This window comes from Rhinolophus sinicus, chromosome 6, assembly GCF_057876585.1.
Source record: "Rhinolophus sinicus isolate RSI-liver-muscle chromosome 6, RSI-T2T, whole genome shotgun sequence".
Lineage (NCBI taxonomy): Eukaryota > Metazoa > Chordata > Mammalia > Chiroptera > Rhinolophidae > Rhinolophus > Rhinolophus sinicus.
Genome location: NC_142506.1, coordinates 22,833,031 through 22,860,458, shown reverse-complemented (window position 1 = coordinate 22,860,458; position 27,428 = coordinate 22,833,031). Strand labels below are relative to the sequence as shown.

The 27,428-nt window shown below is 37.3% G+C and overlaps 2 protein-coding genes across 6 annotated transcripts in view; one reads left to right on the top strand and one right to left on the bottom strand.

Moving 5' to 3' along the window:
* SYBU (syntabulin) overlaps positions 1-19,154 on the bottom strand; it is a 108,842-nt gene extending 89,688 nt beyond the window's left edge. For 2 of the 5 annotated variants that reach the window (XM_019750574.3, XM_074316732.2), the window contains exon 1: positions 18,685-18,836. The gene's annotated coding sequence lies outside the window, so the exon portion shown is untranslated. Of the gene's footprint in view, positions 1-18,684 lie in introns of all 5 variants that reach the window. The other 3 variants (XM_074316744.2, XM_019750576.3, XM_074316743.2) reach the window with 3 other exon arrangements.
* Positions 16,716-27,428, top strand: part of LOC109457602 (uncharacterized) — a 182,385-nt gene continuing 171,672 nt past the window's right edge. Inside the window, exons 1-3 of the mRNA XM_088799299.1 lie at positions 16,716-16,725; positions 18,552-18,983; positions 19,696-19,798. Coding sequence (XP_088655425.1) covers positions 16,716-16,725; positions 18,552-18,983; positions 19,696-19,798 — 545 coding nt within the window. The remainder of the gene's footprint in view (positions 16,726-18,551; positions 18,984-19,695; positions 19,799-27,428) is intronic.

The window sequence follows — 27,428 nt, the reverse complement described above, 5'->3', positions numbered from 1 at the left end:
GTAATTTTGCACAGTGCCAACCAAGATGATTTCTGGCTTAAAAAGTTACATACAGTATACGTTAGGAAATAAGAAATAAAAATGTGAATATTTAAGTAGAGGTATAAGATTTATAAATGGCTCAAATCAATAGAAAAAAAGCCATGAAAGAATATGTGTTGATTAATGGTATATGCATTATTTTTCAAAGAAAGTTGCTAGTAACTCAATCCTGTGAAATGTGAGGGGAAAAGAAATGTATTCCATTGTCAGAAAGGACTGGAAAATGCTGGATACCAAATGGCTATTTAGGCCAAGACATAGAAGCAACCAAAGTGTCCTTCGATAGATGATTGTATAAAGAAGATGTGGAACATCTATTTATACAATGGAATATTACTTGGCCATAAAAAAGATAAAATACTGCCATTTGTGACAACATGGATGGATCTTGAGATTATTCTGCTGAGCGAAATAAGTCAGACAGAAAAAGTCGAGAACCATATGATTTCACTCATTTGTGGGATATAAAACCGAAAGCAACAAACGAACAAGACAAACAAATGAGAAACAGAAACTCATAGACACAGACAATAGTTTAGTGGTTACCAGAGGGTAAGGGGGGTGGGGGGTGGGAGATGAGGGTAAAGGGGGATCAAATATATGGTGATGGAAGGAGAACTGCCTCTGGGTGGTGAACATACCATGTGACATATAGATGATGTATTATAAAAATGTACACTTGAAACCTGTATCACCTTAATAAATTGAATTAAAAAAATTTAAAGGCAATTTGCAAAAAAAAAAAGAAAAAAAGTTTTCAATCCAGACTAAGCTATTCAGGGCCCTAAGAAATCTTGCACAGAAGAGACCAATTTGACTGCGTTTAACTCACAATTTCCCTAATGTAACTCCCACAGTTCCAGTGTTAGAAGAAACACACTTAGAGAAAGGCTGGTACAGAAGAAGTGCTAAGGAGTTAAAAAATGGGAGAGACCACTTGCTATTAGGGAAAACCATTATGAAAAAGGATTATGTTGAGTTAGATCTGGAAGACCTAGGTAGGTGGAGATAAGGCAGGGCAGACATCCCTGACAAAGGGAATGTTGTGAGTGGAAAAACCCAGAGGAGAGAGCTTTAGGTTTGTTCCAGGAAAGCTTCGAAGAACCTGTTTGGAGGAAGCAGGAGGTTCCTGTAGGGCAGAAGGGGGAAATGATAACATTATGTAAATGATGCTATGTAGTAAAATGATTAGGAAACCATGTCTGTTTATGTGTTTTCCTCATTATCGTAATTTCTTAAATGCTTATTTGATCATGAAAGTGATTATTTAATTAAAATTTGAATGGTCCAGGCCAGTGCTGTCCAATAAAAGTAACGAACTACAAATGTACTTTTAAAATTTTCTATCAGCAACATTAAAAAAAGTAAAAAGAAACAGATTGACTTAACAATACATTTTATTCAACCCAACGTAAGCAAAACAGTATCATATCAACATGTAATCAATATAAAAATTATCAATGAGATTTTTTTTTTTTTTTTGCTAAACTTTCAAAATCTGGTTTGTATTTTACGCTTAGAACACATCTAACACTACCCTATTGGACATAAATTAGTTGGATAAAAGTCAATTTGGATAGTTTTTTAGTAATGTTAAATATGGTTGAAAGTTTTAAACTCTTTAAATGGCTAAGACATTTGCTTTATTGTTTTTTGAAATGTATATTTTATTTTTAGCTGGATTTTAAATAGGCAAATTAAGTACAATTATAGAGTAAAAGTGAAAAGCTCCATTTTCCCTCCAAATCAGCTAATTAATGTAAGTGAATTACCTTCTTGCTCTCTTTTGGCTCTCTTTTAACTATTAATAAGTTAAGAAAAGTCTGTGGCTTTGTGACAATTAAACACGAGGGCTTTACTACATATACCAGCTGATCTGTAACCATATACGTGCTCTATGAATTTCTCGGGTTTTTTAAATGTTAAATGATTCATCCTGCTGGTGCAGTTTCTTCACACTTCATCACATTTCTAAATAAGTGATCATGTAACTGAAGATTTCATGTCCTGAAGGCATTATACCAATGCTTTCAAATGCTTCTACTTAAAATACACAGCAATTTTATTCACACTTCCCATTTTTGAATCCACTAAGGGCCATATTGGGGGAGAACAAGCTAGAAAACTGCTCTTCTGTTTTCTACAAATTCTCTTGTCTGAGAGCTTGTAAATTCTTGTGAAGTTTCCAAAGCACATTTAATACCCATCAGAAACTGAGGGAACATGGCACATTCTTTAAGTGAAAGCTCTGGAAAATCTGCTGCTTTAAAAATGGAAGATGAATGCCAAGGCAACTGCTGTGCCTCTTTCTGAGTAGAGAGCTCTAATCTACATGACCCATGTGGGAACATAATAGGAATGGAAAATAGCCAACAACTTTCTCTGAAAGTTCATGGCTTTATTCCAGGGTTTCTGAACATCAGTACTATTAACATGTTGGGCCTGGAATCCTTGGCTGTCGGGGGCTGTCCTTTGCATTGTGTGACGTTTCACAGCATCTCTAGCCTTACTCACTAGATGCCAATAGCACCTCCACCCCCCAGCCCCACCCAGGTCTTAACAAATCAAAAATACCTCCAGACATTGCCAAATGTTCCCTGAGGAACAAAACTGTCCCACGATGAGAACCATTGCTCTATTGAAAGTCTGAAAATTATACGTACGAATATAGTATGAGTTCTAGTTTCAGAGTACAAACCCATTAATATTCTTTCCATCTGCTTTTCCGAAGAGCTTGCAGCCTTTGGAAATGGATTAGGTTCATATCATAGCTTCTTGGGTGCCATATTCTAAATTTCAATGATCTTTTTTTGCTTGCCATCCAATTTAAATACCACGCCTCATTTTTACCTGGAATTGGTATACGATAATGATAATGTCAACTTTCATACACAATCACTACATGCAACAGAGAGCAAGAAGAGGTAGCAGCCTGAAATCCCTTAGATATATTTCACGGGTGTTCATTGAAATTGTTTTAACGATGACCTGTACTTCCTGATAACAAGAAGTGCACTAAAACTTCACTGTGATCGATCTGGTATCTTTCAACAATACCACAAAGAAGATGCAGTAATTCATGTTTTAAATAGTACCTAAACCCTTGTCGGCCACATCAAATACGACGTATGAGTACAACTCTTCTAAGCAAAATTTATATTTCTTTGTCTTCACCTTGAAAACAGTTTGGAAATAAGGCGTCTCATACGTAGGATAGCCTATTCCTTGTCATACATGAAATTTGGAGAATTTAAGACTAGTAAATGCATATTGCACGTGTTTAAGCTTCTACGTATATTTTGAAGTGACAGAACAGGCAGACAGATGTTATTATGGGGACAAGAACGTGGTAATTTCAGAGGCAGCACCTCTACTACCATCTGGTGGTTTGTATAAAAAAACGTTACCAGTTTTTTTAAAAAACACCTTAACCTTTACTCTAATCACTGATAATATTAATAGCTCCCACTGAGTGGCAAACACTACAGTAGGCTTAAAGAAAATTCTCTCATGTAACCCTTAACAGTTGCTTGAGATGGGTACATCTGATAATTAAGGAAACTGAAGCTCAAAGTGTTGAAGCAATTGATCTACTGGTAGAAATGGCATTCAAATTCACAATTTTTTATGTCAAAGCTCAAGTTCATTGTGAGTCTTAGTGTTTCCTGGACAATTCTTAATGAGAGCTGGCCTGACACCACGAGCCCTGTAATTTGAGGAGGTTAACGGATTTTTTGGCAAAACAGTGAAGACATGTCATATTCTTATTTAAATTAATCGGATTCAACTATTCAATTTGAGAGAAAGAAAGAGACAGGGAGATTTTTAATAGTGTAGGCACTTTCCGGCTTAGGCCTGGAATTAAGTAAAACGGGAGATGTGAATCTTCTCTTTCTTTAGTTCTCACATCTAACTGAACCATATGTGTTTCTAGTGTTTAAAGACACAAATATTTTTATACAAGGGTTCTAATTATCAACCAACACGTTCATCTCTGGTATTTAATTAACACAAAGTAACCTGTCCTGATGTTAGAAGAAAACTGGCTAAACATTGAATTTATGACCAATTTAAAGAATTTTCAAAAATTATTTGAACTTCGTTATTACTATTGTTTGCTTTGCATGCTTTCTTTAAAACCTCAACCGAGCACACAATGGGATTCTATCACCTTTGTAACTGTGTATATGTGCTAGGAAAACAGGGTGTTAAGAGTTAATTTTAAGAGGGATGTCACTCCACAATTTCCAATAAGAAAAATGAAGCCAAAAAAACCATATTCTTCATGGTATCTCTTAAAATAGCAAAAGAGTATCCTGTTCTTTCAGACCACTGATGGCAAAGATGAATATATATTTTAGAGGTTCTCAAGATGACTGCAATTCTGACTGAACCAGGCAACACTGAATGGTAAATGTATGATTTTCAAATTGGATACTCCTTGAAAAGAGTCCCAGTGAAAAAGATTATGCTGCTAACGCAAGCTCAATAATTTATCACTTGAAATCCACTGAATTTTTATTATGTGTATTTTGTGAAAAATAATAAACATGTGTATTCCATTCTATTAGATTTTAGGAACAAATGGACTGAAATTCATCTACGTGTCAAGTATCTATAAAAGAGAGCAAAAATAAGCCTGGAAATGCAGGCTTATTTTCCTGGTTTATTTAATTATTCTATGAAGCAACTGATCTATGAGACTGAAGATATTTATTGGCCCTAGCATACATACCTGTAGAATCTGATTGAGCAAATTACATTTATGCAATATTAGTATATAAAACATATTAATGTGCTGAATTTCAAGTGGAAAACATCTTATTGTCATTTCTGATTTAATATCATGTAAGGTTTTATTCAAACACCATATGTTTTCATATGTTTTAATTTCTGGAGTCTGAGTTTGCAATTCTACCAATGAAAAGCTTCTTTGGGTCGATTCTTTCCTCTTCCTACTTCTCTTCCCATCCAAGAAAATGCAAGGTGGCTAGCCAGGGGCCTATTATACATACCTATGATTTCATAGTTTCCAGATGAAGGATATTTATTTATTAGCTTAAATAAGTGCTCATGCCTGATTATAACTGTCTTTGTGTAAGGACCATCGACTAAGCCAGGATCCTAGCTCTATTTGTAAAATGTGCTTATGGGGTCTTCAATGTACTTATGTACTTCAATCCTTCAATAAATGATGAATGCTCATCATAGGTACATTTATTTTCAGTATAAATATAGAGGATTAGTGGACTTAGACCAAAGATTAGTGATAGTAACAGAATTATGAACAGAACTCTAATAAATAAATAAATAAACCTCCATGATGTACAAATTAGCTTCTGTTATTGGCTATTACCAACATATGTTTGCATCACTATACCAATAATCTAAACACTAAGAAGATAAAATTCTACTCTAAGGAAGTTTTTAAAAACAGACTTTTCATATTCACAGAAGAAAATTCCAGAAAATACAAGTTAAATATTACCCTATATGTCTTAGTTTTACAAATCATTTTCATGTATACTAGCTCATTTTATTTCAAAATTCCTCTTGACCCTTTCTATAACTATTTTTAATGAGCTTATTGTGTATTTATATTTTGGTTTGTGAGTACTACTGAATGAAGATATAAATGGTGGTTCACTTCTATTATCAGGGTTTCAATATAATATCTTTAAATTTTTAAAGAATATTTGCCTTATCTCTGCCAGGATATCAGTTTTTACCAAACAAGCCTGATTCCTCCCTTTTATCTCTTTCCCTCCCTCACTCCCTTTCTTCTATATAAGGTATCATTCTGGTTATAACATAAATATTTTCTTTGTATTTTTTTTCTAAAGAAAAGAGAGAGGATAGGAGGGAGGGAGGGAGAGAGGGAACGGGGGGGGGGAAGAGAGAGAGAGAGAGAGAGAGAGAGAGAGAGAGAGAGAGAGAGAGAGATTTCTTCACTTTATGTAGGTATCAAAGGCGATCTTAATATAGAATTTCTCCTCTTTGTACTCTAAGTGATAAAAGAATCTACATGTTCTTTTTAAAGAACTGATTGACATAATACCTGTCAAGTTATAAATCTTTTAGATGAAACTACCTGCTCTTTGCAATTTATAGGATAGTAAGTAGGTATGAAAATCCTGACTTCAAATGTGTAATATTGGTTTTTCTTCCTACAATAATTCTTTTTTGATAGAGTGAACTCAAATTTATGTGCAGAATACCATTCTTTATGATGAAGTCATATTAAGTTCAAGACAAATTTTATTTCAGAGTTCTCAGGTTTTCTCCTTATTATGGGTGTGGCATAGTGTTTTCTGAAAAAGAGAGGAAGGCTATGTGAGTGCATATTTCATAAGCTTCTTATTCATTATTCATACCATTAGAGATAGAAGAAATATATACACATGGAACATTCTCTCAGATGTGTCCTCTGAGAAGTACACTCAGCCTAAACCTCAAAGGGTCTCTTCAGTGGGGGCTGGAGGGAAGCTCAGTGAAGATGGCAGACAGCCTTCCGCAGATAGATTAGAATAGCAATGCTCCAGTGGGTACCAAGTTCCACTGGAATTTAATTCTTGGCCACATGAATTAAGCCAATAGCATTGTATCCTACATAATTTGAGTGACTATAGCATTTGAAAAATTTCAAACTAGTTTTGTTTTGTGTTTCAGAAATATTATTTTCTCAAATATGAAAATACAACAATCTCTAATTCAATTTTGTGAGGGCTCATGCCACTTATTTATTTACTTATATAAATTGGAGTCATGCTTTGTATAAGAATGAATGGCTGATTTAGGCCTATGAGTTAATTAATATGCATTGAAGATGCTGAGGGTAGTTAATGAATATTTAATTATAAAAACGAGGATAGCATGTTTCTCCCCTACTTGAATTAAAAAGGAGTTATTAGTGTAAACCTTTTTGACAAACTGTTTTATGAAGTCAAAATGAACTAATAAATTGGGTGCTAAAATGTACTATGTAATTTAAGAATATGAATGAAAACATTTTTCCTTAATTTCAGATTATATTTTTCCCTGAACCATCTATATAATTTCAGTAATGAATAAAATGTTAAAAAGAAAACACCTCTTCCCACACCTCACTTCTGCATGTCTGAGATAGATCCATAGTTGTTATCTCAGGAAAACATTTACTGACATTAATAAATTAAGTCCCCATGTAGTCAGCTATCATTAAGAGAAAGACTGTAGCAAACGCTGGTAATTTTAAGGTTGCTGAGCATTTAACAAGCTGTAGTTGAGCAACTTAGATTCTGGGGTCTCAATATCAATAGCAGTTTTTTAACTCCAATTTCACAATATAGCATGTTATTTTACACACAAAATATAAACGAGAATTCAACTGAAATAGAAAAAGCATAAGTAATTTCCATATTGACATTTATAGCTTGATGTCCAGAAGCTGTAAAATTATTAATAAATAATGACTCAAATATTTTCTTAATAAATTGAGCTGTGTACATGGCATTCAAGAGGGAATGGGATTTTTCATATAATTAAGAGGGTGTTAGCTTGGCATTTAGGGGATTGTTTTGGCAGCAATCAGTTGTTATCAACATTTAAATTGGCTAAGATCTCGGAGTCTACATTGTGGAAGAATCTCTCTCTCGCTCTCACTCTCTTGCTTTGCCTCCCTTTCTCCCTCCTTTTCTCCCTTAAGGAAGATAAAGAAAAAAAAAAAGAGCTAGAAATACGTATTTGGTTGGATAAGTGTTATACATATGAGATAGGATTTGAGTTGGAAAACTTTTAAAGAACTTGTGTCAATAAATGACAATGGCTGTTCACAAAACTAAAAGAATTTAAGACACTTTAAAAATAATATATGCAAACTCATCCCTGGTAACTCTTCAATTAAAAAATATGAGAGACCTCAAATAATTTAAAATGTTTTCTGTAGTACGCTTGCCATCATTACCAATATAAGAATGCATTTCAGTCATTTCCTTATTTTAACAACATTTAGGCAAATTAATAAACCTTGTATTTTCTGCACGATTCCTTAGTTACTTGGAATTCCTTTAATTATTTTGAAATGAATTACTAAGAAATACACATCATACTCCAAGCAAAGCTTTGATTTAATCCACTTAAAAAAAACAAGAGATGATTCCACATAATATATGAGACATGATAGTTTTTCCATACCCATTGCCTGAAGGTTAACCTGGAGTGTTTTAATGTTAAAATTAATAAGCTGAAGGAAGAGGAGAACTAACTTAGATTAAGCACCAGTTGTGTGTCAGACCCCAAGCTAAACATTTTAACATGCATTATCCCATTAACCCTTCAATACCCTCTAAGTAAAGTAATAAATGTAGCCATTTGTTTTCTAGGAGGAAAATGGCTTGGGTGTTTCCCAAACTGTAGGCTGAGATGAGCCTCAGGGACTGGAGAAAGGTAGTAAGTGTTGCTAAATAATTCAATCATTTCTTTTTGTATTTAGTTATAGATATATTGAAATACGGAAAAGTAAAATTAAACACCCTTTTAAATTTTACTTCTCCAACCTGACTCCAAATACATCAGCATTTAGATAAAGCATGTTCCTTTATATTCTTAAAGCTAAATACATTTGCACCCCTATGAATTTTATTTTATTCATTATGCCATGTGACTCAAGGGTGTTAGATCAACATTGATACCTCCCTATGTGCCTCAAAAGTAGATAAATCACTTTAGTATACAATATTGCTGCCTGGGGTGGAGACAGCAGTTGCAAAACATTCTTAAAAATTATGCAGGAAGATAATTCTTTCTGAGGCAGTGGTTCTCAACCTTGACTAAATCTTAAAATTACCTAGAAAACTGAAAAACATTGATTCCAATGTGCAGCTAAGGTTGGAAAACATGGTTCTTAGGTTCCATCCACAACAAGGGCACTATTCTTTTGGCACCCACATAATCTCAAATAAGATGAGCTTTGGGGTGCCAGGTGGGTGTGAGGAATTGGGGACAGCACAGGAATGACAGCTCTCTATGTAATTAGCACAGAGATAACTCGTATAGTCACAATAATCACCATCACTTTGGGATAGATTTCTGCACTTCTGCAGAAACTTACTGGAGAGAAAGCTGCCTTAGGGCAGCAGCAACAACCGTTTCCCCCCTTGCTGAGGTGGGAGTTTAATTGGCATCCACTTAATCCCAACAGGGATTGGAGCCTATAGGAAAACAGCTATATTTAAATCCTGTTTACCTGCAAGAGGCTTCATCAAGTTGTACACTAGACTCAAACTCATGGTAGCTATTTTTGAAAATCTACATACTAGAGAGGTCAGCAATAAAGAATACAGCACTTTTACTTAACAACAGACAAAACACTTTAATCCTAATTTGTGACAGCTCTCAAACAGGAGAGCACGTATATATAAATGCTTATAGGCTACGGAAGCATTCATTTTATACAACTGCAAAACAACTAACATCACACTTAAATTAATTTAATTAAAATGCTTCTTGATCAAAATAATTTTTTTTTGTTACATTCTAAAGCAAAGCCTGCAGTCTGGAATAAACTGTGGATAGAAACTCATTAAAACTCAATCCCTCACTCAACTGCTAGCTAGCTGGCAGGTACAGGAATGGCTACATGCCACTGTAGTTAGTTAGCAGTTCTCCGCTTGTCACCCAGATCAGAGATGCTCATAGTGAAGAACCCAGGAAATAGTTTTGTATGACTTGATAAAAGGAAAGTTACATTTTACCAAAATGAAAAATTAGGATTACTTTTTATAGTACGTGATTCGTATTTTTTTTTTTGCAGGAATCATAAATCAGGCAGAGCAAATTTTTTGCTCTTGAAATGTTCACTTGGAAACTTTAATTTTCTTCAGATCCCTTCCAGCTGCCCAAATTAGGCTCTCTGGAAAAATCAGCAACATTTTACAAAATGTGGTTTAGATAACCACATCTTCCTTAATACTTTTATGACAAATCTTTGACAAAAATATAACCCCAGCAGCAAAACAAATATTCCTCCCTCATCTCCACAAGCAAACTTACCTACTGGGAAGAAGAAATAATCAAAAATCATTGGCTCAGGGACAATATAAAGAGCTATATGAGGCTTCAGTTCTGGAGCCAAGCGTTCATTTAAATGAACCCAAGAGTCAGATAGCTGTGGCTATCCTCTAAAGCAGGGGTGTCCAAACTTTTTTCAACGTTTTTTACCAAGGGCTATATGCGGTAAAATACAGAAACAGCCGGCTCACTCACTCGAGGTGAAGTGCGTATTGCCTCAACTGGTTTATTTAAGTAAACTAAATATATTCTTGGAATTTGCTGCAGGCCAATTAACAATGGATTGCAGGCCGCAGTTGGCCCGCAGGCCGCAGTTTTGACACCCCTGCTCTAAAGGGAAACCGGAAGATTCTGCACTGGTGTGTAGTGCTTCCAGCCACCTCTCTTTGTTCTAAGTAGGATGCTAATGCTAAAACTGTAGTTTGTATTCCTGCTTGCTCAGGGAACACTGATGTGGTCTGACAAAGCTCCCAGCTTAAATATCCCGGTGGGGGAAAAAATAAGTCCCAGAAATGGAACCTCCCTTGTGTACTAGTAAAACAAGCCACAGGATGAATGTATAAATCTGAACAGATGGAAATTTGTGGTCACATTAGTGTTACCTCATCTCCTTTGAAAGATATATTAGAGACATTGAGAAAAGAAATTTTCCACTTCTTGTGAAAGTCCATTAAGGAAGTCATGTGTGTCTTTGAATTTTTTTCATCTCTTTTTTTCCTCCCTGGTGTGCAAAATTTTTATTGGCAGATAAAAGCAAGCATTGTAAAAATAGGAAGAAATTCCTTAAGGCAGTGAAATACTCGTAGATCAAGGCATAGCATAATGAAATGAAAAAACGCTATGAAAAAGTTAAGGCCATGAGAGAAAAAGAAAAAAAACTAAGAGTGTAATTTATCCATGTGTTAACAAGATATGCTTTAAAATAAAGAAAAGTTTAACTTCAAACCATTTTTTAATGCTGTTTTTCGTTGTACTGGAGGAATATAAAGCAAGTCAAAGAGAAAAAGTATTATTATGGGCCTAAGAAAATCCAAAATGAAGTGTGTTGAGAAATCAAATAGAAACTGACAACTGTTGAATATTATTGCTGTTGATATACCATAATGAGTAAAGGAAGTGTAGGAGCAAAATGATGAAAATTCCCAAACAGTAGTTCAAAAAATTAAAAACAAATATTTGCCAATTCAGCCTCCATGTTGCACATTATTCAAACATACAAACTTGAAATGTATGCAAATTTTCTTGCTATGCTGATTATAAAGTTGAACAATACATTCATTTCTAAGTCAATATTTGTATTCTTGTAAGTCATTAACTGAAAGAAATTATCAATCCTTCCCCTCCCCCATCGGACCCTGTAGTGGGGCCACAGAGGAAGAGCCAGTTTCAGCACCATGGACAAAGCACTTACTCTTGGGGACTACAAGAAATGTCCTTCTTAGATTAAAATGTAAGAAATAACTTTATAGTATCCATCTGCCATTTTAATATGTTTTAAGGACCAAGTGAATACTAAAAAATGTTCAGGTGGATAATAAAAAGTTTACACTTTCAAACCCCTTCTATCATATGGAAAAGCATAATGGCCCTTTTAAAAGACATGCTTCACTGTGATAAATGCATTCAAGTGTCATTAGGTTTAATGGCTCCTACTCAGACTCTTACACCATACCTTTTAAAGTTAATTTAATGTGTATTAATGGTATGAAATTGACGAAATTATGAATTGAGCTTCCCTGGGCACAAGTTAAACCAAGGAAGAAGGGAGAGAACAGGTTAATATTACCTTCCACCCCATTCTTCATTTGTACTACAAAATATGTCAGCCCCGCTCCTGGGAAAGAAATGCTCATGGTTAGTAAGTTGAACTTAAATTGATTTTTATGGTTTTAAACTCAGGTAACTGTCTTTGGTTGGGTCACCAAAGGTTAGAAGTTTTCTTCAGGGAATAAGAAAATGTGTGCACTTCTGAGATGAAATTGATATTTTTATTCCAGAGTTTCAGAGACATCAATAACTTGTCACTTCCTTACCTTTCATTCATCTTATAGATTCAACTTAGAGGGTCTTTCAGGATAGTCTTAGTTTGTAATCCCTCCCTCACATCATCACCATGTGTTACACAAAACAGGGTGCTTAATTAATTTAAAATGAGCTAAATTTTATAATAAGTACTGTAACCATTAGTGTGAAAAATTGAAAAATCCAAAGTTCTGGTCCCAGGAACACTTGGAGAAAGAAAAGTATAAACTCTCTACTTGTTACCATTCATTTAATGTTGATGTAGGACTAAGAGAAAACAACTTTGTAGCTATTCTTTTGCTTCTCTATCAAGCAAAATGTTCTCCAAACTAAAAAGGTTAGCTAAGCCAGGGACAAATATGAACTTCTTTTAAGGCATTTAGTTCACTTGACAGACAAATTATGTCCAGGCTTTAAAATCTCACCTTTATAAATAGGATTATGATAACACTGTTAATGTCTCTGAAGAACCCTGGAGATAAGGAGAGATGCCAAGAGATCAGAAATCTAGTAACGAAGCATATATTCTGAGTTTCAAAAATCAGAGAGCAGAGTCTCTAAAACACTGGTAAGACTGAAATGAAATATTAGGCAATATTCTGGCAAAAATTGAATAAAAAGATGATTTCTGAGCACTTAGAAAAGCAAAAAGTGATACTTAGAGATCAGCCTGAGCTCTGAAGAATAACTTGGGAAAACCTAGGTTTTTTTGTGTGTTTTTTTTGTTAGTTTATTCAGATAGGTTGAACACTAGTAAATGTGAGAAACAGTTAGGACAAAGAAGTCACAATTTTAGAAGCTTACTTTCAGTCCAGGTGATTAACACACATGAGTTAAGTGGCCCAGGGCACTATCAAATGGAACAATAAAGGGCACTGTGAATGGAAGGGTTTGTGCTCAGCTACCACTACTCAACTCTAACGTTATAATTTATTTTCCCAGGCCAGTTGGAAATCTGGGATTTTTATCAGAATCTTCTTGATTAAAATGTTTTTTTAACTGCAACGCTTTATTAATGAATGTTCCCCTGGTTTTTAAAAGAAAACAAATTAGGTCTGTAGACTGAGTCTGGCCTATAGGCTGCCAGCATGGGACACGTGGAGAAGCATATGGATCTTGGTGAGGCATCTGGCAAAGTTTCACATGTCATTATTGAGATTTTCTGGGTTGGGTGGCCATAGAGATGTTACAATTGGGTACGTTCAAATTTGATCTCAATATAAGGATAACTGGATCTTTCCAATGATGAAATGGACTGCTCTTACACTAGAAGTATTCACCTTAACCCCAATTTGGCAATTCACAAGATCAAATGGAAAAAAATCCTGGGCGGAATTCTGCATTTATGTAAATATTTTTTCCTAAGTGTGCATATACTTATATGTATATATACACATACATGTCTTCTTTTATTCACTCATTTTTTTGAAAATATTTATTAAAAACCTACGATTGCCAAGCACGAAGTGCTAAAAATACAATAGGAACAAAAATCTCTGCTCTTATGGAGTTTAAATTCTCTATTTGCCTCAGTTTGGACATTAAATTATATGGGTACTCCCATCTGATTGTCTCTTTGTGTATGGACTTCATTCTGGAATTTTTCTATGCATTCAGCACTGGACATGAAATTACATTGGGTGAAAAGCACATGACAGTGTGACCATTGGGTGTTGTTATCCATTCACTTAAGTTTTCTTTCTAAAATATTTATTATACACCTGCCATTCTGCTGGGGCAAAAAGCTAAACCAGATGGGATTTAGGGTCAAGAGGTATGACCTGGGATCTATGGGCACACTCTACATGCACCAACATACTGAATACTTTGGCGACTCAGCAAATGTCCTACATTTTCTTTGATTAGCCTTTCATAAACTTAAATAAATTAGTGAGGATGATGAAATCATCTGTCATTTGACAGTGGATGTTCCAACATCAGTATTACTTTCACTAAAGAAAAACACCTTGTCTTTGTTTTTAGATCCCTTCATGGTATGGCAGACTGTAATTCAAACTGAGGTAACAAACATAGTAAAATCTAGCAATAGACGATGAATGAGTCTATTCTAATCTAATTTCTTGCTTTTCTATCTGCATTGGTGATGGGATAAAAAAAAAATATATTAAAAAAAATTACCATGTATTCAAAATAATCCCATCTGATTTTGTAAGTCATTTAGGTTTTTAAACACAGAAGGTCAGAAATAACTGGAGGATTTAAGTTGTGAATGAGTTTATTTCTCCTATATCGATTTCAGTCTTAGTCAAAGAATTAACAGCCTTTCCTCTCAAATCTGGATTTTGCTGGTAGGTAAAGTCTAAGATATTTTTCAATTGTCCAAGAGGCATGCCAATGTTTCTTGAGAACCAAAGTTAAAAACGAAGCAACAGATCATGTTAATGCTTGAAAATAGATTAAATAGGAAAGAATCATGGCCCTGAAGAATGCCTTTGCAAACCACACGTTGTAAAAGGAAAATTTTTTTTTTCCCTTTCTGATGAGTAAACATTTTCACCGAAGTCTGACGGTCATAAAAGTTCATTTTGGAATCAGCAGAAGCACAATAATTCAAGTTCCTTGAAAGTATTTTAAGGAATGCTGTTATGGTCCTTCCATACCCATCTATTTATCTTTTCTCATATAGCTTTTTAAAAAAATTACCTTTGAGAATGCAAGGCTTTTCTCATGAACGCATTTTTTTCAAAGGGATTTCTACACCAAACCAAACACCATACACAGTAGTCCTCCTTATCCGTGGTTTTGCTTTCCATGCTTTCAGTTATCCACGGTCAACCACGGTAGGAAAATACTAAATTTCCCTAACCATTGACATCATTTGCTCCTGACATCCAACCATTGACATTATCATGGCTTGATCCAGAATCAGCTGACGGAGAAGATCTACCTTCTTTCTGCCAGAAGGTCAGTAGTAGCCTAATACTACGTCACAGTGCCTTCGTCACTCACCTCACTTCATCTCATCACACAGGTATTTCATCATTTCACGTCATCATAAGAAAGGGGAGTACAGTAAAATAAGGTATTTTGAAAGAGGGAGACAATATTCACATAACTTTTATTACAGTATATTGCTATAATTGTTCTATTTTATTAGTAGTTATTGTTCTTAATCTCTTACTGTGCCTAATTTATAAATTCAATTTTATCACAGGTATATATGTATAGGAAAAAAACATTGTATATATATATATAGTTGGGTACTACCCCAAACTTCAGGCATCCACTGGGGATCTTGGATTATACCCCCATGGATAATAGGGGACTGCTGTAGTTTAAGCAAACTTGAGTTAACATACTGAGAAGAGAGACTGAACAAGCCCACATACAGACAACCTGGTGATTAAACCTGGGAGACAACTTGAATAATCATTGCCATAAATTATAGAAATTAAAACCAAATACAGCTTCCAGCTTCTACAGAGCTAAGTTTACTGGCTGAAATGCTCTACTCTGATAAAGACTCAAATAATTTTAGGAATATTTTATAACTTAAAAAGCTTAATGAAAATTATTTTTTTCTAGAAGGAATAATAGGTCATTTCTCAAATGGCTACTAGGATGAGGGGGAACCTAGTTCTCTCTCCTGTGACACCACTGATCAGGAGCTGCTCTGTGGGGCTGAACTTCCTCCCTCCACGGGGTCTGGGGCACCTCCCAAAGCCTTGCCATTGGACATCATTCCTGATGTGCTGGCTGTACTACTGGTACCTCATGGGATGCTTCTCGGTGGTTTATAGATGTGTCTTTTAAAGTTGTATATTTATTCTTACATATTTGAAGAAATGTAACTGGCATACGAAACCTGGTATGTCATGGATATTATTCCTTATATGAAGGCTAAATAGAAAATAGTGTGTCAATTTAAATAATAATATTAAGTAAAAGTAGCATAATTTGTTATTTGGATGGTAAAAATTGTGATGCGTACTCGAGTAACTGAAGTTCTGGAAATAGTGTCTTGTATTCTCCATTGGAGAAGGATGTTTATTTGGTCAGAAGTGTGTATACAAGAACCTTCCTTTTCTTTGCCAGGACCTGTATGGACCTCAGTCAACAGGACCACCAGAACTTTAGTTTTCTACCTTAGGGAATACATTTAGGTGTTTGGGGCTTCTGCCATGGCTGGCCAATCCCAAAGAGGAAACACCCTGGAGTTGGTGAAGGTAGCTCTAAAAATCCACAACAGACTTTTGAGATACTTAATTAACTTAATTTACACTCCTGATTTCTATCAAAGAGAGAAGTCTTTATGAATATCAGTTTCTTTCTATGGGAAGCCTGTCTCCTCTCATCACTTCTGCCCAGCGATATCTACCCTTTTAATCACCTAAAGCACAGAAAACACCCTGCTAAGTAAAGGAGGAATGACTTTAGTATTTTCTTGCAGATTAAAAAGAAAAAAAAAAACACACAATAACTAGTCAAAGGAGATATTTCCTCTCTGTTTTCCAAAACTGTAATAACCTTAAATTAGTATCTATTGCTAAAATGCTATTTAGTATCTCCAGGATATACTGATACCCTAGCACAAGAAGTACTATCTTAGAAGTGCACACAGTCTCTTAAAATATCAAATAAGCATGCAGGAAGGTATTGGTTTTGTATCACACACTTAAAATAGTATAAATAGCAAAACAAGGTATTTTCTATACATTCAGATTAAGCAAAATAGCCAATGTTGGAGTTTGACGTACTAGTAAAGCAACTTTTTTAAAAAAGCTTCTTCTTTTAAAATAATGATAGATTCATAAAAAGTTGCAAAGGTAGTTCAGAGAAGCCCCATATAACTTCCCCCAGTTTCCCGCAATGATTATATCTATGTAACTATAGTATAATATCAAAACTAGGAAACGGACATTAGTGTAATGTGTCTACAGCTCTGTGACATTTTATCACATACGTAGATTTGTATAACCATCATCACAATCGAGCAATCAAGATACACAGCATTCCATCATCACCAAGATCTCCCTTATGTTACACATCCCTTCACCCCATGTCTAAGCCCTGCCAATCACTAGTGTGAAAAATTACTCCTTTATGCTTATCTTTTACATATTTTAACTAAAATACGAGAAAACCACAGGACTAGGTGTTAGGAAATGGCTGATGCTAAGTCTACTAAGGGCTAATTCATGCCTCTGGACAACTCACTCTCTGCCAGTCTCAGGAACTCATTCATAAAAATAAAGGTTTAAACTCAGGTTTTAGTGTATAAGAACTTATGATGACTTAGTCTCAATTATAATATCACTTTAAAAACTATTAAATGCAAACCAACTTACAAAATGATTTAAATATGTGAAGATCACCCAGGATTGAATCGTATTTTCAATGTATTCTGTGTTCAAAGTGTCATTTTCAAATAACTTAAGTAACAAAAAGCTAAAATTATGATAATATATTCGTGCCCTAAAATCTGAAGCGAGTGAATATCACATCTTACTTGCACCCATCTCTCAAGGGGACAGGTGCTACCATTCTCCCAAATGTACAGGTGGAGAAAACTAGGCACGGTGATTACCTAACTTCCTTTGCCCCCAAGGGCACCCTTTGGGAAAGAAGCAGCCAACATCCCTAAAATGTGTCTGACCAAGTATCTGAGCTTGCAATGGTGCAGCAGAAACTTTTTAAGTTTAAGATTCTGAACTGTGGGGTTCACATTTGGCCCTTTTCTGAGAAGGAAGATGCAGACATTGGGGCTGTTCCTTAGTCAGGACCAGAGGACCTGCAAGGAACCGAGTAGCGAAGTTTCCGCTTTCCTTGCTGTCACTACTCTGCTCAAAGACACCGGAGAACAAAATAAAAACAGGAAAGCAGTTTCCCCTAAGTGACTTCTTCCACTTAAAGCTTTAAGAATCTCTTCCCATGCACCAAATTTAAGCTTACAGATTTAAGCTTCAAATTTAAGCTTCATTTCTACAATTAACTCTTATTTTCAATTCAAACCTGTTGAGGCCACCCAGCATCGAGATTACTGAGCTCATCAAATGAGTACTTCAACACCACATTGATGAAAAATGGGTCCTCCCTCCTCAGCTCAAATAATTGTATGAAAATCCCGAAGGAAGCAAAATATTGAAAAGGGTCCTCTGCGGACTTTGGACCAGCCATGCCTTTGGGGAGATCTACCAAGGTTTTCTCTTTGGAGACCATCAATTTTTTACTGAACATTCTTTATCAAAAGGCACCATTTTGAAGCCCTACTCCCGAAGACAAGCAGTAAAGGGAGATCCAAAACCCAGGGCCCAGTCAACCGTACCCGTTGCCACAGGGAATCCAGCCCAACCATCTCAATAACCAATCAACTAGGGACACGGTCCCCTAGGCTTCCTTGGTTGAAGGTCCTCATTTTCCAGGACCTCCTGCAACGTGACCCTGGAGCACACTGGATTACCCCTCTCCCGCACTGGAAGGGGCAGTCCCGGGGCCCGCAGGGTCCGTTTCCACCTCATTGAACTGCAGTGAATCAGTCACCCTGCGGTGCCCGCGGGCACTGACAGCAGCGCCTTCCCAGAAGGCTTACCCTGGTCTTCTCAGAGGGCTTACCCTTTCTCTCCCAGAAGGTCTCCATCGTACGGTCCCGGAGGAGGCACCTCCGCGTGCCCGGGGGACCGCGGCCCGGCTGGGCCAGGTGCGAGTGCGGACGCGACCCGACTCCACAGCTGGTGCGCGTTCAGGCTCGCGGAGCGGGGCTCCGCTCGCGCCAACCCTGGCCGGACACGTGGTGCCTTCGCCGCCCGCGCGCTTGGGTCCGGGAGGCCCCTCGGCCTCTGCAGCCACCCAGCCGCGGCTCGGGCTGCAAACCAAGTGGGGAGAAAGGCGGGGGACCAAAGATGCCCGCGCGGGTAGGTGACGCGCAGAGACGCGGGCGCGGTAAGGGCTGCACGGGGTGGTCACCCGGGTCCTGCCCAGGAAAGACCTCCCTTCTGCGGACCTGGAGGATCGGTCTCTGTCCGCAGGGCCCCCACCGCCTGAGCCGCAGGCTCTGCTTCCCGAAGCCACTCGGGGCGGGGCGGGGCGGCGCACTGCAGAAGCCCCGGTTCCCGCCGTAGAGGAAACACCCAAAGGCGGGAGCGTCTGCGTCGCACGACCCACTTCTCGCGCATCCAGGATCCTGGGGCCGCTGCAGGCCTGAGGCCAGAGTCTGCCTGGCGGTGTTCATTCACTCCAGGTAATGACTACACTGTCCCCGCTCTGGAGATGTAAACTACTGAAAACCACAGCGTGGACCTCAGGTGCCCTTTAGGCCAGTTGCTCCGTTGGAAAATTCCTTTCGCTCCCACAGCCTGTCTTTGGGCAGCTAAGGCAACACCGGCCCCAAACTGGAAAGAAGACAGCTATAGCCACACGTTTTTCCAACTTCATACGTGGCCTTGGGTGCCTGGCCTAAATAAGGAGTCTCTATCCAAATTTCCTAATTCTGGTAATAAATATGGCCATTCACTTTCTGTAATAGCCCTCAGGAGATAATAGGGATTGCGGTTTTAAAACTAAATGAAATACTCCTGACGTCTTTAATAGCAAGTGCAATATAAATATAATTTGTATTAACTTTAGGTAAGACTGAAGGAAACCTCAGGACTGGGAGGAAAACGGTTCTGACTTGTGAGTCCAAATGCAAAACGAATTCATCAGCCCCACTACTGGCTTTTCTGGCAAGGTAGGTTTTTAAGACATTGAGGGGAAGGTCCTTTCTTCCCTCAGAATTGCCAAAGCCCTTAGGTAGTCCCATTCAGAACATTCAGCTTAACTAAAGAGCTTCAGGATGAAACTGGTTGCATCCTGCCCTGCCTGTAGCTAAGGGTCAGAGAGCTGCCATCACAGTCAGGCTAAAGGCTCTTCCAGGTGTGTTTCTTGTTATGTTATTTGCTTACTCTTTAATTAGTCTTCATTTTTACCCCTAAAGAGAGCTTTCTGTACAGAGACTGCTTCTAGAGAATAGCATCCCTGTCCTGACACAGCTGGTGACTCCCTTCTCCTTCGTTGGCTCCCCTTCTGACCTATTCACCAGAGTTTAGCACACACAGTCAGCAGGCTTTATGTGTGGGGGAAGTCTGCGGTGCAAAGTTTATACAATTGAAAAGTATGGGTCTCACATTACTTAACTGGGCACATGTGAAATGCATGAAACATTGTATTCTGTTGTCCCGGTTTATTTTCCTCTGGTCTTTCCTTTTCCTATTCACTCTCACCATAAGGCTCAGCCTCTAAGATTCCTTCTCTCTGGTGTTTTCTAAGTCTTGGAAACCCCTTCTTTCATTAAAAATGCAGATTCATAATATAATGGAACCTCATCACAACCAAAATTCATTTGCCAAATCTTGACATTTACTAGCTCTTAGTACATAATTTACCCTGCTGCGCTCCCCTTCCATTCAAGAGCCAACCAGTGAGTTTAAGCTTCCCTTGACCTTCAACAGAGATAAATCAATCCCTTTGGCTTTTGAAACTGTTGTCCATACCAGCATTTCCTTCACCAGCTTGGCTCACGGTCTCTAGGGGCTGTGTCATAGCAATTTGGTTTTCTCTCTTCTCTCCATAATCCAGGCTTTCAGTCCCTCTGCATCACGTATTCCTGGATTATTTCCTTTGAATCCCTCCTAGTTTTTAATAAGATTGTCGTGAAGCTGAAAAAGAAAGTGCATGAAAAGTGCCATGGAAATGTAAGTCTATTGGGTTAATGATTATCAGTCTCCTGCCTTTGTAAGTTTTTGGCTTCCTTTAAAACAGAGATTCCCACTTTTTTGGAAGGAAATGTCATTAGATTTTTATCAGGAAGACTTCAGAGGACAGGGAGTGTGTGCGTGTGTGTGTATGTGTGTGTGGGGTGGGATGGGGTGGGATGGGGTCAGTAGAGGGATGGTAACCTGGGGAAGAGGGAAGGGTGATATGGTACTAACGTGGAGTTCCTGAGTGTGAAGTGTCAAGTGGACCAGAAGATGGGAAGAGGAAAGGGAAAATTCCTGTTAGGAATGGTTTTCATCCAAATGGGCACAGTACTGGCTGCTGTGAACAAAAGGAGTTGCTTCTCCATAGGAGCTTAGTTTCTTGTTACTCATTGTTAATATACGTGTGGGGAAAGAGTCCCAGGGAGCAGTTTCCAGGCTCTCGGCCTCACGTGGAAAGGTGCTGGCTCAGTTATTAGATGGCCATCAGCTGTAATCAGATGGCCATCTGCTGTGGCTGGGTGGTCATCAGCGGTTAGCCAGTAGCCACTAATGTAGCTGCCGTGGCTATGCTAGGGGGTTGGTTGGTTGGTGGAGAAGTGGACTGTAGATTGTGGATCGTGTGGATCCTACTTCCTGTGTCTCGCCCGGCCGCCAGTGAGACTGGGGTGCAGGAAGACCCCTTGTTGGGGTACTGGTGAATGTTTGCTTCTGCGTCTCGACCAGCTGCCATCAAGAGTATAGTGGTGTGACTCCCTTATCCAAGGCTTTGTTGCTGTTCCTTTTTGGCCTCACCATGTCCTGCGTTCTTGTGTGGGGAACGGGAGCTGAGACCCTACATGACAGACGTCCTCCACAATGTATTTTCTATAAGACGGATGAAATTAAGAATACAATAAATATCTCTAGATGACTATCAAAGCACAAACCACTGAATTCAAACTTTCCTGGACACATTGCAAGAATACAGTGTACCTGTAGAAACTGTTGTAGAATACATTTGAGAAGGAAGGTTTAAGCCAGGAGACTTATAAAATCTTAGAGATTGAAAGGACTTTAAAAGATTATCTGATCCAGCCTTTGAGATGTCACATTAATCCCACTTCCTCAGTTCTTAGGCTCTCTGTTTCTTCTGTCTGGCAACCAACTCCTTCTCAAAACCTGTGTTTCCAAGCCAGGCCTCCTTCCCCATGGCTGCCCCTTACTTGTTTATTCCTAGAATCTAGATTTGAATTAGACTACTGAAAATTCTCTTTTGATTTCTCTAGACTTGAGAATGATGCTAAATAACCAGCTCACAAGTGGGATGGTTCCAGTGGTGCTCAAATCCACATAGTCCTATAAGAAACTCCAAGTTAAAGGAAAACAAATTCAGTTAAAGTGATTGCAATGAAATGCCAGTCATTCTCTCTGGGACTGAATTGTAATTGTTTTGTGCTGAGAGTATTGGAAGTGTAGTTCTTCACTGCTTTTATCAAAATATGTACAGTTAGTGCCTGTCTGTAATTAATTTTTTCATTCAGCCACATTTATTATCATATTTCAGACCTATGTTGTTTTTCCTTTTCCTCCTTCCATCTCCTTAGGGCTTGTTTGTTCAAGTGTGATTGATTAGATTGATATATTACTTCTCTAAATTACCAGGATGGGGAAGAGCTCACATTTGCTGAGTGTGTACTATATACCAGGCACCGATTTACATTGTTTAATTTAATTATTACATTTTTTTTAAAGAATTAGTTATTCTTAGTACATTTGACTGATGAAGAAAAAGTGGCCTATGATTTATTTACAGTCACAAAGCTAACAAATGCTGGAGTCGGGATGTGAACCCAAATATTTCTGATTTTTCTTTATTCCTATTCACTGCAGGGTCTTTCTGGAAGCAATGCCTTTACTCAAAAGAATAAGTCAAATGTGAAAATATGAGATGCTACTGTAGGATGGACACAGAGTAAATTTGGACATCTTTTGTCTGGTCAACTCAAACATGCCAAAGGCTTTCTCTCTTTTTATAAAAAGTGCTGGGCTAGAGTCTAATCAAAACCCTTGGGAAGACTGGAAAACTGTGGTACAGTCTCTTAAACCACACATATGATAATGAATATTTATTGAAGAAGTATTTTGGTGAAGGATTATTTTTTATAATCCATGGGTCTATACCACAACTCTAGAAATATTTAAAGTATTAGTCAAGCCAACAATTTATTCATAGCAGATTGGTTTAGTGAAATGATATGCATGGTGAATTTGAGTAACTCATATACCCTCTCTAAGCCTGTAGTTCTTTTTCTGTAAAACAGAAGTAATAAGTATAATCCTCCAGGAGCTTGAGGTATCAAAGGAAATGATGGAAACAAAAGTGCGTTGAAAACTATAACTACATATGCATTATTGTATATGACAATAAGAAAAGAGCTAACTGGAAATCACAGTGAATTGAGTGGAAAAAGAATATTTTATAATTCGTGTAAGTTTTGATCAGTCATGTTTTTGTATAAATGGAACATTTATGGATTATTTAGTTCCCCCCATTTTACAAATGAAGAAACAAATACCCAGAGAAAGTAAATTGTCTTCATTCACATCACATCCGTAGGAATACTGTTGAAAATTCTAAAATAAGAAAGTGGTACCATGGAAATAGGCAGAGTCAGTTAATGAATATTTATTGAATGGCAACTATATATCAGGTGTTGTTTAGATGCTGGGAATATAGTGCTGAACAAAACAGACAGTATTCCTGCTCTCCAAGATCTGATATTCTGTGTATGGATTCTGTACATATATGGATTGGTGTATATATGGATGTACCTATTACATGTGAGATAATGAGTATGACTGTGTGTGTGTGTGTGTGAGAGAGAGAGAGAGAGAGAGAGAGAGAGAGAGAGAGAGAGAAACAGAAACCAAGAGGATATTAAGGTCATATTTTTAGGCTAGGCCTTCACTATAAAATATTCTGAAAGGAGTTGAAACAAAAGGTCCGGGCACCAGACCCAGAGTTTCTATTTTATTGCTTGGGAGACCCCAGGTGTAGTCTTACCTCTTTATGAGCCTGAAAGATTTTTAGATAATTTAGATTTACAATGAACTGGGTGTGACAATTAAATGAGATCTTAATTTAGTTCCTTTGTGCTGGAAATATCAATAGTCTTTTAGAATGGTGTCTCAGCCATATTCTTTAGCATCTTACGTGAGTATTTCACGTCCTAAATGAATTCATCCCCTTCAAAAAACTGATACACTTTTAGAGCATCTACTAATATGCCAGCCAGTGTTAGATGCTAGATATAAAAAGTCTCTGATCTCCCAAACCTTATGCTTCAATTGGAGATATAGGCAATTATAGTACAACGTGATAGGTATTTTTGATAATGGAAATGAAAAGCGCCATGGGAGCATGTAAGAGAAATATTTGATTAAATGTGGATGAAATGTTTGGTTAAGTGCTTCTTTTATATCCTCCCATAACACTTTTAGTTTGCACTCTAAAAATACCTATCCCATTATGCTATAGCTGCCTGTATCTGTGACTGAAGTGTAGACTCCTATAGGACAAGGCTGATTCGCTATTGCTTCTCTATTGGTTAAACCAGGGGTTGGCAAACTTTTCTGCAAAGGGACAGATAGTAAACACTTTAGGGTCTGCAGACCTTTTTTTTTTTTGTCTCAACTACTCAGCTCACCATTTTAGTGCAAAAGCAGCCATAGACAATATGAAAATGAATGGGTGTGACTGTGTTCTTATAAAACTTTGTTTACAAAAACAGGAGGAGTGTTGAAATTTGCTCACTATTGCTTGGTATATGGTGAGGGCTCAAATGATTTTTATTCATAGTAATGGGATGTTAATTTTGTTGGATAGTGAATGGAAGCCTAGGGAAATGTAGTATTTGCATTCGTGGATCATACATTCTAGCAGAGATTAAAACAATATCAGCACAGTATGAAAAATCCTGTAATGGGCCATGTGCAGTTATTATGGAAGCCCAGAGAATAGGCATCCTTATGAAACTGGGGAAGAGATTAGACAAGGTTTCCTGGAAGAGGTAGATTCTGAATTTTGTTTTGAAGAAAAAATAGAAGTAATATGCAGACAATGAGAGAGAGGAGAAAGAGTATTCCAGGCTAAGGGAATAACATCAGTACAAAGGCTTATAGGAATGGAAGTCCATGACACATTTGGAGAGCTGTAGGTAGTTTGTTATGGGAATTTTAACTTTGGAAGATGGTGTTGCAGTTGAGTTCCTCCACCTGTGCTCTAACCTCCTTGTCTGTTTTCCTTTGGAACCAGCTCCGTCCTTTTCTCTCTCTCTCTCTCTCTTATGGTTCTTCAACCATAGTGGATAAACGTGCTCAAGTGTTTTCTATAGTTAAAACTACTATTTCCATTGTACCATCACCACTACCACCACCATCACTTACACTACCACCTCTACTGCCACCAGCAACTTCACCACCACCTTAGCTACCTCTGCTACCTCTCCCATATTCATCACCACCACCGTCATCACCTCCAAGACCACCACTGCTTGCTTCACCTCTACCATCTTCACCATCACCTCTGCTACCTCCTCCATTACCTCTGCCACCAGCACCACCATTGCCATATCCGTAGTAAAACGTTCCTTTAAGCCTCCATCCTTCCAAATCAATCATGACATCTCCTTATTCCACAGACAACCTTCTTGAAAGAGTAGTATGGAGGCACTTGCTTTTTCCTCCAACCTACTTTGTATTCTCATCACTTCATTGAAATGATTTGAAACAAAGTCACTATTTACCATGATCACCATATTGCCGCATTCAGTGGACCCTTTGACACTTAACATACTTGACTTCTTGGTAGAATTTGATTCTGTTTTTCATTTCCTCTTTAAATTAATTCTTTTTGGATTTTGTGGTACTAAAACCAATGGAGGCCTCCTAATTTTACTTCCTCCCCTTTTCAGTCTCCTCTAAGGTCCCACCATCATCCAGATATGCATTCAATGTACATGTTTTCCTTGGCTGTCCACTGATCTCACAATTTTTAGTCAGCTCTGTATGTAATGTCTCATGCTCAGTCCCTACACCCAGTGAGTAACAGCAAGGCAATTTGCTGTGACTAAGTAAAAAGCATTGGGCAGAGAGGTGAACATTTGGCATAGCTGTTGAGAGAAATGAGAAAGGCAGCTGACTAAGACATGCCGGTCAGGGCATGGAGCCCAGCTGAAGTTGCAGACCTTAAATTTGTGGTGTCTTGAAACCACTCAGCTGTAGATTTTTTTCCAGCATTCTAAGAATACAAAAAATATATACATATATTATACAAAATATAATATAAAAATTATATTATTTTTTATAATATAAAAGTATATATTAAATGAAAAATATAAATTAAAAAATATATATATATAATAACTATGTGGCTAGAAAAGGGGATAAAGTCCCTAAATAAATGTCCTTATAGTCTTCACTGGGACTGTTCCCTAAATTGACATCTTATTTTCAAATAGTTGAGAGGGTATATTTATCAAAAAACAGTGACCTCTAACCATTTATAGTTAAATCAACACATCCTTCTTATTTGATGTGATAAGTCTTTATTCTACCCATCCTTGATTTTAAAAGATACTTTAAAGTTTATATTAATTTTTAAAAATTAATATAGACTAAAGTTAGATTTGTCTAGAGCCCTTGATGTGATCTTTGAATACTCTTTTAAGATGATTTTTTAATACCAAATTCTGGAATAGACAAAATAAATTTGATGTAAACATTTGGAGTTGTATCTGTTTCCCCCCAAAAAGGGATTCCCCTGTATTTTCAAGACCGGGTCTAAACCAGTTTAACTAGAATCCTTATTTGACCATGCTGGGTAATTGCATGGCTGAATTCATATGTGTTATTTAGTTTTCTATTTCAGCTTGCAAAAATCTGTTGCAGATCTTTGTATATATTATTTAAAATTGTTTAAAGTCAGAGACAATTACATTCTGGATAAAATTCAAACATTTTAGCATAGCCTTTCATTAGAGGTCCACTCTCTATCTTTCCAGCTTCAACTTTCCATTTTTCCTAACCTCATATCATATGCTCCAACCAAGTTGAATTACTTCCAAATCCTCAAACCAGGTCCTCTCTCACCATCTTATTCTTGAGCATGTGCTGTTCACTCACTGTTGATTACACTCTCCCCTAATTCCTGTGAATTCTTCAAAACTTCACGTTGGAAATTCTTCCCTAACACCCTAATGTTAACTGTATCATAGGACTTAATGCATTGTATTGTAACGATTTCATCTTTATTGCTCCTGCTAGACAATAAGATCCTTGGAGACTCTGTTTTCATTCCAATATAACTAGTGTCTAGCACAGGGCTTGACAATTGAAGGCCTTCAATAAGTGTTATTTGGTTGAATGAATGAATGAATGAAATTGCTCGTTATGTTCCATATTTCTTTTTAAATCACGTTATTCTGACATGTTTTCAGTTATGTTTCATAGGTTCTTGAATATAGAGTCATGATTTCCTAATATTTAATATTATTATTTCTCAGTGGTTTTGCTTCTTTGTAGTTGTCTAGCATTATTCACCAGTGATCTTATGCTATCCCTGCTTCCATAAGCTTCACCTCT